This window comes from Moschus berezovskii, chromosome 3 (genome assembly GCF_049115385.1).
Source record: "Moschus berezovskii isolate FMDL1 chromosome 3, NW_MosBer_1.0, whole genome shotgun sequence".
NCBI classification, from domain to species: domain Eukaryota; kingdom Metazoa; phylum Chordata; class Mammalia; order Artiodactyla; family Moschidae; genus Moschus; species Moschus berezovskii.
The window spans coordinates 59,010,247-59,023,525 of record NC_142462.1 but is presented as its reverse complement, the minus strand read 5'-3'; the positions used below and the strand labels follow the sequence as shown (position 1 = coordinate 59,023,525).

At 37.2% G+C, this 13,279-nt stretch overlaps 1 protein-coding gene across 1 annotated transcript in view; it reads left to right on the top strand.

Moving 5' to 3' along the window:
• Positions 1–13,279, top strand: part of CFTR (CF transmembrane conductance regulator) — a 207,158-nt gene that overhangs the window by 125,355 nt on the left and 68,524 nt on the right. The window contains exons 16-19 of the mRNA XM_055420807.2: positions 2,441–2,478; positions 2,928–3,178; positions 6,082–6,161; positions 12,390–12,540. Of these exons, the coding sequence (XP_055276782.2) occupies positions 2,441–2,478; positions 2,928–3,178; positions 6,082–6,161; positions 12,390–12,540 (520 nt within the window). The remainder of the gene's footprint in view (positions 1–2,440; positions 2,479–2,927; positions 3,179–6,081; positions 6,162–12,389; positions 12,541–13,279) is intronic.

Genomic DNA, 13,279 nt, shown 5'->3' with positions numbered 1-13,279 from the left:
TCCAGTCAAGAATACTGGAGTGGGTTGCTATTTCCTCCTCCAGGGGATCTTCCCAACCCAGGGATCAAACCCACCACTGAGCCACCTGGGAATAAGTACTCTGGCTATAACCCTACAGAGCTAATAGGCTTAGTTTATTCATGCACTGTCCAGTACAGGATCCACCTGCTATGTATGACCATGTAAATTAAATTATTTAAAATGAAACAAAATATAACATTCAGTTCCCCAGTCACCCACACTGGCCACATTTCAAGGGATCAAGTGCCACTTGTATTAAGTGGTAATGACACCGAACATTGCAGATATTGAGCATTTCTATTTTTGTGGAAGTTTCTGTTGGACATTGCTGATCTAGACTATACCCTTTTCAACATGATAAGGGATGCTGCTTCAAACCCTAACATAGCTGAAAATAACGAACTTTTCACTTTCGTTCTTTCAGGACTTGTCATTCTGTCATAAACTGCATGAACTTTATAACCTCAGATATTTTAGAAATTAAATGCTAGAACTTGCCTGGTCAATTGTTTATACATGCTCCAGACATTTTTATTAAAGTCATTTTGTCAAGTCCTTGAAAACGTTTGTGTTCCAATCAGTAAAAGGAGTTTGGGTTGGTGGTTCCATAAGTGGTCTCTGTTGACAAGAGTCACGAAATACCTTTATATTGCACAGATTATACCAGGGTCTTTGAACAGCTGCTTTGATTGTTCCATAGTAAATATTACAGAGTATTTATTTCTTGGATTTACTCACATTCAGAGAAGTTTGAATGCCAACATTGTTGACACTTCTTTCATTGGAACAAAGAGGGACTGTAATAACGAAGAGTGAGAAATATACACTTTGATTTGATTAGTAATTTGATTAGTATTGGGAAATCAGAAAACATTTGTACTGGAACAGAGACCTTTGAAGTAGCAAGATTATTGCTCAGTTTCTTGTCATTTTGAATTCACTTGAATTTCAAGGAGACAAAGGTACTTTTTGTCAATAGGTGCATGGAGGCCATGTGTAATGAAAAAAAGTAGGAAATTGTGAATGATGCCATTAGCTTTTTCATTGTGATACTCCAATCTGATAGGCAGATATACCTGAAGTGGGGCTTCCCTCATAGCTCAGTCAGTAAAGAATCTACCTGCAATGCAGGAGACATGGGTTCAATTCCTGGGTCTAGAAGATCTCCTGGAGAAGGAAATGACAACCCACTCCACTTCTTCTTGTCTGGAGAATCCCATGGACAGAGGAGCCTGGCAGGCTACCATCCATGGGGTTGCAAAGAGTCGGACATGACTTAATGACTAAACCACCACTATATACTATTTAGATTATAAGACTTCATTATGTACTTTCTTAATTACTGCTAACTATTTTCCATAATTTTTATATGGTACTGTTAAATGCTTAAGTTGATTATGAAATAATACATAGATTTCTTATAGCAAGCATATTTGTTTCTCCCCTATTTATTTTTGGTCTGTGTTCATTTTCAAATTGTTTTATTTTACTTACAGTTTCTCCTACTTTTCTATTTGATTCTTTGTTGAAGTTATTATTGGCCTAATTGCATAATATCAGTCTTATAATTGTGTAAATATTTCTAGTATTATGATTGTGTTGGTATCATCACAATATTGTTTCCCCACAGTGTTTAGGAAATCGGATTGCCAAATTGAAATAGAACAGAGTTCATGTCAATGTATGGCAAAACCAACCGATATAATATTGTAATTAGCCTCCAATAAAAAAAAGAAGAAGAAAAAAAGAACAGAGTTCGGATAATAAACAAATCATAGTTGTTCTTTTTTTTTTCATAGTTATGGTATAGAATATATGTTCCTCAGCCAAAAATTTCCACCATGAGAAAGCCCACATAGTGCCAGTAGTATATGTTTTAATTTTAATGTGAATGCACCTTATCTTTATTAAAAAAACTGTGAATTTTTGCACTTTTGAAATGTTAACTGAGTTTCCTAAATATGTGTCTCATCCTTTCTCATAACTAATTGGCCTTATAGTTATGAGTCCCTCATAATCATTGTATGACAAATGAAATTATTTATAGCCACCAATGGGACCAATTATCTGCCAGCAGTCTGAGAGTAACCTCTTCATAAGAAACAAACTTTATTACTTAAAACATTTAACTGCAGTGTTAACTCTTTTGTGAGGTTCAATGAATAGTTCCTGTTGAATGAAGGAGAGAAATGAATAAGTATTTTATTCAGTGAAATTTGAATTCCATTATCCTAACATGTTCTCACCTCAAATAGTAGTTCCTGGAACAATTATTTCAGCTTTTGGACCCAGGAAAGTAAAGCCAAGGAAAATAAAATTGTGTGCATTTTGATATCAGTCATGATGGAATTAGAGGTATGTGTGGGAAGAATGGGAAAAGATGATGGAAAAAAGTCAAGTGTGTGTTGTTCCCTTCCAGGTGGCTGCTTCTTTGGTTGTGTTGTTCCTATTTCCAAAGTGAGTATTCCATGTCTTATTGTGGACTGTATTTTGTTTCTGTTGATTATTTGGATTTTATTAAACATTGTAATTTCCACTCTGCTTCATTTCCCCACAGTAATGTAGCAGAGAATTGAGTTCTTTTGTTTAAAATTGTGTGTGCAGTTTTTGCAGCTCATTGTCAATTTTTAAAAGATTTAGTCATGTTTAGTTTCCATAAAATGCAGTAACAATGTTTAAGACAACCTTGCACAGTTAGTATTTTCTCTATTTGAAATTTTATCTATTTCAGTAGTGGAAAGCTTAGTCTTCTTTCTTGCAATAGTAAGTCCTTCAGGTTAAAGGCATAAACTCTGCTAATGAAATGTGTTGTATTTCTTTAGACTCAAATTCAGCATCATTTACATGTATTGGAAATTCACTGGAAAAGTTTGGTTGTCAAATAATAATTTCCTTTTGCTTTACAGAACGCTTTTTCAAGACAAAGGGAATAGTACTAAGAGTGCAAATAACAGTTATGCAGTGATCATCACCAGCACCAGCTCGTATTATATTTTTTACATTTATGTGGGAGTAGCTGACACTTTGCTTGCTCTAGGACTCTTCAGAGGTTTACCACTGGTGCATACTCTAATCACAGTGTCAAAAACTTTACACCACAAAATGCTACAGTCTGTTCTTCAAGCCCCTATGTCAACCCTCAACACATTGAAAACAGGTACTTAACAGATGTACAAAATGAAGCTGCTGCTCCTCCAAAAAGAGGGCCTATCAGTTGGTTGATTTTGTAGTGTTAACATTGGCTTTTGCATGGAGGCATTTACCCTTTGTTGAACTTCCTTATGTTGGGCGTGGACCTGTCTCTGGTATTATAGGCTCTCAGGTACCTCTTTCAGTTTGTTAGGACATGATGCTGATGGGACTATAGCAGCAGAAGCAGGCCCTTCTGAGTCAAATATCCTTCTATTTAGATATTTGAGCTAGCTCCCTTCTAGGCATCTTGTTGTCAATGTATAGTGCTGTTTAAAAGGGGAGATGATTTGAAGAGATCCAAAAAGCAAAATTCTTTTACTAATGAAGTATTTTGATGAGATAGAGTAATCTAGTTCCATATAACTGTTCAAAGATAATCCCATAAATTCATTCCAGGTTTTATTTTAAATGGGTGGGGATATCCCAGATATATTTTGAAAGTACTTTTGACACTATCATAGAGGTTGGTAAAGGAGTACAAGCTTTTAGTTATAAGACCAGTAAGGTCTGAAGATCTAGTGTATAATGTGGTGACCATAATTGATAAGAACTAGAATATTTGATTATAAAGAAAAAGATAAATTCCAAGTCTGAGAGTTTTAGAGTGATTTGTATCTAAAAATCTCAAGATAAGAATTAACCTTATTTCTGGATAATAGCATTTCAGTGTTAATATTCAAGAAGATCTTCCTTATATTTATTCTGAAGCCCTCGTGTGTCACTAAAGTCTTGCCTCATTTGGATATACTCATCACCACGCTTCTGTTTTAGAGCTAAGATGTTTTAGTCCTAAAAGGGAATGTCCAATTACCTTCATCCAGTGATTTCATTTTTTTTCAATGGGAGAGCTGAGCTCCAGAGAAGGTAGGGGTTTTACCCAAGATTCTAGCAGTGAGAAACAGGCAATGAGATATAATGAAAGGAGCATGGGCATTGTTAGAGGTCTGTCTTGTCCTCTTAAGAGTGATGATCATGGGCAAGTTACTCTTCTGAGACTTGCATCCACATCCGTAAAATGAGAAAAGGAATACTTATCTCAAAAGACCATTGTGAAATGAAACAAGGTCATCACCTACTGGCCGTTACATAGCCAACATCGGGTCAATGCCAATTACCCACTCTTATTCCCTCTCTATTGTTTCCCATCTGATATATACTAAGCACCAGAATGATGTTTTTTTTTCTTTTTTTTTACCAAAGTGACTTTCATTTTCTACACAAAACAAATACCACAGGCTATTCCCCCCACAATTTTGTATTTATTTATGAAAAGGTATACAAATATGATTGATTAAATATGCTAAATAATATATCATTAGTAAGGACTAGGAGATATTGACAAAAAATAAGCACTGGATAATTCCTACATAAAGCTTTTTGTTGAGGGCTCAGATTGATACAAAGTAAATGTGACATGGTCCCAGTGACATCTAGAAATTTGCAATCTAGAAAAAAGAGATAAGATGTGTACAAGCAACTATACAGCATGTATATAATTATTATGACACAGAAGTGCTGCCAAGACATATCAAAGGTATTCAGTGTCTCCAGAAAAGGAAGGGATTAATTTGAACTGGTGCAAACATTGTTGTGTCCTTGCCAGAGAGGCATTTGAATAAGGCCAGGAAAGAGACAATATTTTTTAGCAAGTAGAGATGAGGGGAAAGGGTTTTCAGGCAGAGGGAACCACATTGGAAGTGTGAAGAAATAGGAGAGAGTAAAGTGTATTTAAAGAATAAACCAGATTGATTGAAACAGAATGTTTGAGAAGAAGAAGCTTGTTCCTCGGTTGGCTTAAGGTCAAAATCATGGAAGTTATTAAGTATTAAACTAAGAAATTATGACTTTATCCTGTAGTTCATGAGGGACAGTAAATGATAAGATTCAATCTTATCAAATACAGTTTGTACAGTATTACGTTATACTTTAATTGTATGTCTAACTCACCCCTAGGCAATGGATTTATTAAGGGCAAGGAGCATGACTGATCCATGTCTGTTACCTCAGCGCCTAGCGTTGTGTCCAGTGCCCTGTAGACACTCCATGTGTGACATTTTTTCACTGAAGGGAAAAATGATCAGACTTACAAACGTGAGTCTGTAATTTAGAAGACAGGCTGAAGGTAAATTGTCAGTGAAGACAGTAGAAAAGGAGAATATGGCCAGTGAGGGCCGCATGGTGGGCAAGGAGGCTTTGGGAACAGCCACAGGTTGTGCTGAGGTGTGTCAGAAACGTGTGGAAGTTGAAAATTAGGGAGGCTCTGCATTACGAAATAAGGGGATGATGAAAGCACAGCCAGAAAATTATCACAAAACTCAGGCTTGTAAATGTGAGATTGTAGTAGGAGGAAGGTGCCTATTCCTGACGTAATTTGTGATAGGGCTCTGTTATCGACGTTGGGCTCTGTGTGAATCTTACAGCACTCTATATTTCATAAAAGCTTACAAGTAGAGACAATAACTCGAACACAGAGTTATTTAGAATCTTTGTACAAAAAGTTTCTTAGAATCCTTGTTGTTTATTGTCATTCAGTCACTAAATCATGTCTGACTCTTTGTGACTCCATGGACTGCAGTGCCCCAGGCTGCCCTGTCCTTCACTGTCTCCCAGAGTTTGCACAAACTCATATCCATTGAGTCGGTGTTACCATTCAACCATCTTCTCATCCTCTGTTGCCTCCTCCTCCTCCTGCCCTCAGTCTTTCCCAGCATCAGAGAATCCTTGTACAACATTGAAATTGTCATATATCTGATTATATGTTCATTTGTATTTGAGTTCTGAATGCTTCTGCTATGATCCAAGTTTATCAAATTTTGATATATCTTTTTAAGATTACTAGTTTTTGAAGAATTTTTATTTACCTTGCAGGTGGGATTCTTAATAGATTCTCCAAAGATATAGCAGTTTTGGATGATCTTCTGCCTCTTACCATATTTGACTTCATTCAGGTTTGTAGAAATAAGTATTATTAAGTGACTTCACTTTGTTGCACTTTTTAAAAGTATTTAGAAAAATTATCAAGAGTAAATTAATTCTTTTTTATTTTTCATTTGGTTAAGAGTTTGAAGCCTGTCTAGTATATGAATCTTTTCAATATTAAAAAAAATCTTCAAGATAGTCATAAATTTAGTAAATTCAATAATAAGTCAAAATTGTGTACCTGACCAGTGTGTGCTGTTGTGCTAAGTCACTTCAGTCATGTCCAACTCTTTCCAACCCTATGGCCTGTAGCCCACCAGGCTTCTCTGTCCGTGGGACTCTCCAGGCAAGAACACTGGAGTGGGTTGCCATGCCCTCCTCCAGGGGATCTTCCCGACCCAGGGATTGAATCCGAGTCTCTTACATCCTGCATTGGCAGGTGTGTTCTTTACCTCTAGTGCCACCTGGGAAGCCCTTACCTGACCAGAACCTAAGGCAATTCCTCATTTAGATACAATAGCTCTCTACTTAGAAGTGATTTAAGACATATAACAGAACACTTTCCCCCAAATCACTGTCCATGAAGTGTGACGTTTTTGCCATTGGCATCACCTTTGATAGACGTCACCTACATTCAGATGGCCCAGGTTACAATGACGATCAGTCGGCTTCCGGGTGGACTATAGTTTCACCCAATCTCATCCATGAACAACTTTGGCACAGATGGCTAGTTAGCAGTCTCACAGTAAGGACCATAATGCTGGGACAGACGTGTAGGTTAAGTTTTCAAGCAGGTGAGAGAGGAAGGAAAAATTCAGGATTAGTGAGGATTATCCGTGGGTTATAGATCTGAAGGCATCTCCAGGGCAGGCTGATTCTGAGCATGTGTCCTGGGATGGGGAGAGTGATAGTGAAATGGAGCAGGGAAGAAGATGAAGGTGACCTAGGGGTAACCACGTTAGGATCCCATTGAGTGATAGAACTTGAGTGTTGTGAGTTAATAACCTTGGCTGCTGAACCAGGTTTGAAAGCAGATTCCTGGCTGGCTTGGGTTGAGCCTAAGGGAGTAAACGACAGTGCAGTCTCAGTGACCTTCTTGGAGGCAGTTGGAACAGGATGCTGCCCATCTTAGGATGAGTTGCCCCTTTCTCATCCCCCATCCCTCCTCCCACTCCCGCCACTGAGAACCTATGAAATAGAATAAAGGCTGCCACTTTTGTGTGTATATGCAATGATGTTGGCAGGTACACAAAAACCAGATTGCCAGTTTGCCTCATCCGAAATGATTGGCACAGCCAAACACGTTAACCATTCCAAGTGAACTTTAGTATTTTGAGTTTCCTTCAGTTACTCTGTTTAGGGATATAACTCAGCAGCTGCTGCTGGAATTCATTAAAAAATGCTTTGAGTTCATCATGTAAAGAAGCGTTGCCCATGCTTTAATTTCTGGTCATTTCTTCCTTGTTCTATTCTTATAAATAACTGGACTGAAATGTAATATTAAATCAGTTAAAAAATGGAATGTGGATATCTTGACATCATTGCAAAAGGATTCGTGAATGTTAGCCCTTGATAATTTTTTCTTTAAAAACTTTTGTAGCCTGCTGAGTATTTTCTGAATCAGTATGATTCATTTCAGAAATCCTTTGGGAGAGTTTCTTTTTGAACATGTATTTTATGAATTAGCACTTTTTGACACATGAGATGGTCTCATCCTTTCTCTTACAACAATTTGAATAGTTTCTGCTCAACTTCTAGTGTTTTGGGGTTCACTAGTCATTGCCTCATAAGTGATTGGGCAGAATTCCTTTATGTTGGTTTCCCTATTGAGGGTCTCACATTATGGAAGCATGATATGGCAATCAAATACAATAAAAATCTGATTAATTTTGATTTTATTTAAAAATGCACTTAAAATTGTGAGCTCTGTTGGTTACACTTATGTTCAGGTTAATGAAATTCCTTTCTAGTCACATTTCAGAAACAGGCTTTTCACAGAATTTCTTTTTTCAAAAAAGTGTAATTTATACTAACTCTAGTTCTTAACATTTGATAATATTCTGGGAAATTTGCTTTCTGGCCTGGACAATGTATAGTGAAAATGAAAGATCCAGATTCTGTTTTGCAAATAGCGCTATTTATTTTACCTTGAGTAAGACACTTAATCTCTAAGGATCTCAGGTTTCTAAAATGAGGAAGATGTCTAATGATGATCACTTTCGGTACTAAAGTCATATGCTTCAGATTGTCATACTGGAAATGGACCATAATGTGACAAATTTGAACTTGAAGCCACACAGAAAAAAATCTAGACTCCTACTTATCTCTATGAGCTTCCCAGGTGGCTCAGTGGGTAAAGAATTCACCTGCAGTGCAGACGTGTGTTGGATCCCTGGGTTGGGAAGATCCCCTGGAGGAGGGCATGGCAACCCACTCCCACAATATTCTTACCTGGAGAATCCCCATGGACAGAGGAGCCTGGCAGGCTACAGTCCATAGAGTCACAAAGAGTCGGACACAACTAGCACACGTAGAATTTATCTCTGTTTGAGTGCCAGATTTTTTTTCATGAAACAGAAGCCTGTACATCTTAAAATGTGCAAATCTTCTCTTTTCAACCTCAAAACCTTTAGGTTTTCTTTATTTCTTCTGTCTTAATACAGTGAGCCCTTCTACTTTGATCTCTGCTGTCTTTTACATCTTTCCCCCCTTATTCATTCTATTAATTCCATTAATCTGTTACTTAAAAATTTTCAAGGGCTATCAATTATGAACTAAATTGCAGATCTGGTGTTCATTGCCTGGTTTTAAATAGATATTTATCAATCAGTCATTTACTTAATACACCTTCTAAATGATTTCAAAGTGATCCTTCATTCTTATCATCTGCTCCAGTTACACAGGCAACACTATGTAACCTTCTATGTCAGGAAAACTTTGAAGCTGTTTTTGGTGGATGAAAATGGTGCCTTGCAGGTTTTGTAGTCTGTTGATATTTTTTTCCCCTAGAATTTTAGGACTTTGATAAGCTTGAATGGGAATTAAGATCTGTACTCATATTTCCATCTTATATTTAAGTCTATTTATTTATTTTGCTGTCCTCTCTTTAATACACCTGGTCTGAGGTGACTTGTTTCTTATTCACTATGAATTAAAAGCTAGGACAGAATTTAAAGTTTCTTTGTGTGATTAGAATACCAAGCATATTAAACTAGTGCTTTTAGTTTTGCATAAGTACTAAATTATTACCTTCTGACCTCAGTGCCTAAGGATGACTCCTTACAGAGCAGATTGAGTTGTTTTCCTCAAAGCTTAGACTTAGTTTTTCACTTCTCAGTTAGGGCTATATTACAAATGATTGTAATCACTGGAAGTCTACCCTGTGACTATTTCATCACGTCCAGTTGTTCCCACCTTCTCCATTATTCTCAAACCTTCTGTTGTATTGGTTGGGTGGGCTACACAATTCTTCCTGTTGTATTGTAACACAGTTACAATTTCATTCCTAAGAATATCAACCATATCATCAATAATTAAAAAAACAATGATCACTTTCTCCACACATTGTTATAATACAGAAGCTCCGGATTGGAATTATACGGTAAAAATAGCCGAAGACAAATGAACATAGTGCCCTTTACAATTGTCAACAGCAAACATACGAACAAACCCTGATTCTAGTGAAATAGCTGAATGTTTTCATGCTGCAAAGGCAACAGCATTTATATTTCAGACATACTGGTGTTTAAAACAATGGCCCATTTAAATTAAATTGTCATTCCTAGTAAATAATGCTTGGAAGTTAATTTTTCTGTTTTTTTCCGTAAGACTCTCTTTCGAGAAATGAGTATCCTGTTAAAAAACTGAGTCCTTTGCACTGATGAAGTCTTGTGTAGTAACTGGATATCAATTACTGGATATCAGTTACTGGATATCGCCGAAGAATTGATATCCAGTAACTAGTCTTGTGAGTGACTGAGGCTTTCTCATTGTACTGCTGGCTCTTGTAGGGCAAGAGCAGAATAGAGAGGACTTTCCTTAAATTGGCTTCCCTGATAGCTCAGCTGGTAAATAATCCGCCTGCAATGCAGGAGACCACGGTTCAATCCCTGGGCTGGGAAGATCCCCTGGAGAAGGGAAAGGCTACCCACTCCTGTATTCTGGCCTGAAGAATTCCATGGACTGTATAGTCCAAGGGGTCATAAAGAGTCAGACATGACTGAATGATTTTCACTTTTACTTTCCTTAAATTATTGTCATCATATGTAGTTAGTCCAGGGTCTGGCACAGCAAAGATTTTTCTGAATATTTGTTGAACAAAAATGAGTGAAAGGCTGGTACTGTAGAATTTGATGATGGACACATTAGAGGCATTTTTCTCTATTAAACCTATTGTTGAGATATGATCATCTGAAGCTTTAGATGAAAATAGCAACCCATTCAAAGAAGATTTATGCAGATGTTACACCCTTATTCATGTTTCCATTTGCCAAAATGTTCTGTATTTCTGCATCAGTTGGAAAGTGTATGTGTCACCCATGGCATCTGTTAGAGAACTGGATTGCTGATTATCAGATAGATGTTGTGATAGGCTTATTTTTCAACCCTTGTAGTGACAGTTACTTTATACTTTATTCACATGGGTTATTAGGGAGAAAATGCTGGCAGATTCTTTTTTTTTTACTTTTTTATACATATGGATTTAGTGTCACTTGGAAATATAGAATTTAAGCCTTTAACTTAATCTGAAGAACACCAGTGTATGTAATCAGGTTGTTTCTGAGACTGCCCACACAGCTTCACTTTTGGGGTGGATAATGTGAAGAACTATCTCTAATGAATGGGCTTGACTTAAACACAAAATTCATTTGATAACACATATGAGAAATAGATGGGGAAACAGTGGAAACAGTGTCAGGCTTTATTTTGAGGGGCTCCAAAATCACTGCGGATGCTGATTGCAGCCATGAAACTAAAAGATGCTTACTCCTTGGAAGGAAAGTTATAACCAACCTAGATAGCATATTAAAAAGCAGAGACATTACTTTGCCAACCAAGGTCCGTCTAGTCAAGACTATGGTTTTTCCCGTGGTCATGTATGGATGTGAGAGCTGGACTGTGAAGAAAGCTGATCGCCAAAGAATTGATGCTTTTGAACTGTGGTGCTGGAGAAGACTCTTGAGAGTCCCTTGGACTGCAAGGAGATCCAACTAGTCCATTCTAAAGGAGATCATTTCTGGGTGTTCATTGGAAGGACTGATGCTAAAGCTGAAACTCCAGTACTTTGGCCACCTCATGCGAAGAGTTGACTCACTGGAAAAGACTCTGATGCTGGGAGGGATTGGGGACAGGAGGAGACGTGGATGACAGAGAATGAGATGGCTGGATGGCATCACCAACTCAATGGGCATGAGTTTGAGTGAACTCCGGGAGTTGGTGATGGACAGGAAGGCCTGGCGTACTGTGATTCATGGGGTCGCAAAGAGTCGGTCACGACTGAGCGACTGAACCGAACTGAAGAAAAAATTAATTAAAAAAAAAACAAACTGATTTCAAATTAAATCAGCCCTACCCCCAAAATCTTCCTTTTTTTTTTTTTTTTTTTGAGCATCAAGGTCATCTTCAGTTGTTTTAAGGGACAAAACAAGAACAAAAACAGAAAGGGGAGTAAAATTCAAGTATAATTTTTTTTCAATCTTAAATGTTAATCATCTAGATTCAGAGAAATCAAGTAGCTTACCTAGATGACCATTCATACTAAAATTATTTTAAAATAAAAAGTTTATTTTAAAAGAAGCCCAGGCTAGAAAAAATTACATTCATTTAAAATTTGTCATACAACACCTTAAAGGGTATGCTGCTAAGTCACTTCAGTCGTGTCCGACTCTGTGTGACCCCATAGACGGAAGCCCACCAGGCTCCCCTGTCCCTGGGGTTCTCCAGGCAAGAACACTGGAGTGGGTTGCCATTTCCTTCTCCAAAGGGTATAGGAAATGAAAATATACTAAGATACAAGAATACCATGTTTTCTAAACTTCAAAATGTTATTATGAGCAACATAAGCAATTTTTTGGAATTTTGATAGAACTTATAAAAAATGTGCTTTAATGTGACCACCTTCCCAGTAGGAAGATACCTTACCTGTATTTAAAATGGAAGAGAGCATGAAAACCTTGTTTAGAAAACATTGGTAACATATCTTGTCCACTTTGCAACATGGAAATATTTACTTATCACTGTTTTCTTTGATCCTACAGTTGTTATTAATTGTGATTGGAGCTGTGGTGGTCGTCTCAGTTTTACAACCCTACATCTTCCTAGCTACAGTGCCAGTGATAGCGGCTTTTATTCTCTTGAGAGCCTACTTCCTCCACACCTCCCAGCAACTCAAGCAGCTGGAATCTGAAGGTATGGTACAGCTTGTGAATGCCCACAAGAGCTACCTGTGGATATTTATCTGCAATTCATCTAGTTTTTCAAAATGTTTTTCCTGTTTTTAAACTCTTGAATGATATGACAATGAGTTTTAAAAATGTATGTTTCAACTTTGATTCAGGGCCATTTCTGTACATTCTCATCATATATACCTCTCCTGGTTCTTACATTTTGTTAATAAATAATTTTTATTATAACAAGTAACAAACTTTATTTAGTAATTAACAAATATCAAATTTATTAATAAATAGCAAATTATTAACAAAACTATTATTAAATATTATTTTTGAGAATTTGACCATTGCCTTCTTTCAGATTTAAAATGTAGTGTTAAACCACAAACTGCAAAAAAATCTAAGTATATAAAAGGAAACAGTAAATTATAAAACACATGTAGATTATTTTTATGAATTAATGACTATGTGACTTCGTTTTGAATTTAAAACAAGCATATGGAGTCTTAGGAGGCTTGATATATATGATAACTGTTCTTCAGTTCAGTTCAGTTCAGTTGCTTAGTCGTGTCCGACTCTTTGCGACCCCACGAATCACAGCACGCCAGGCCTCCCTGTCCATCACCAACTCCCGGAGTTCACTCAAACTCATGTCCATCAAGTCGGTGATGCCATCCAGCCATCTCATTCTCTGTTGTCTCCGTCTCCTCCCACCCCCAATCCCTCCCAGCATCAGACTCTTTTCCAGTGAGTCAACT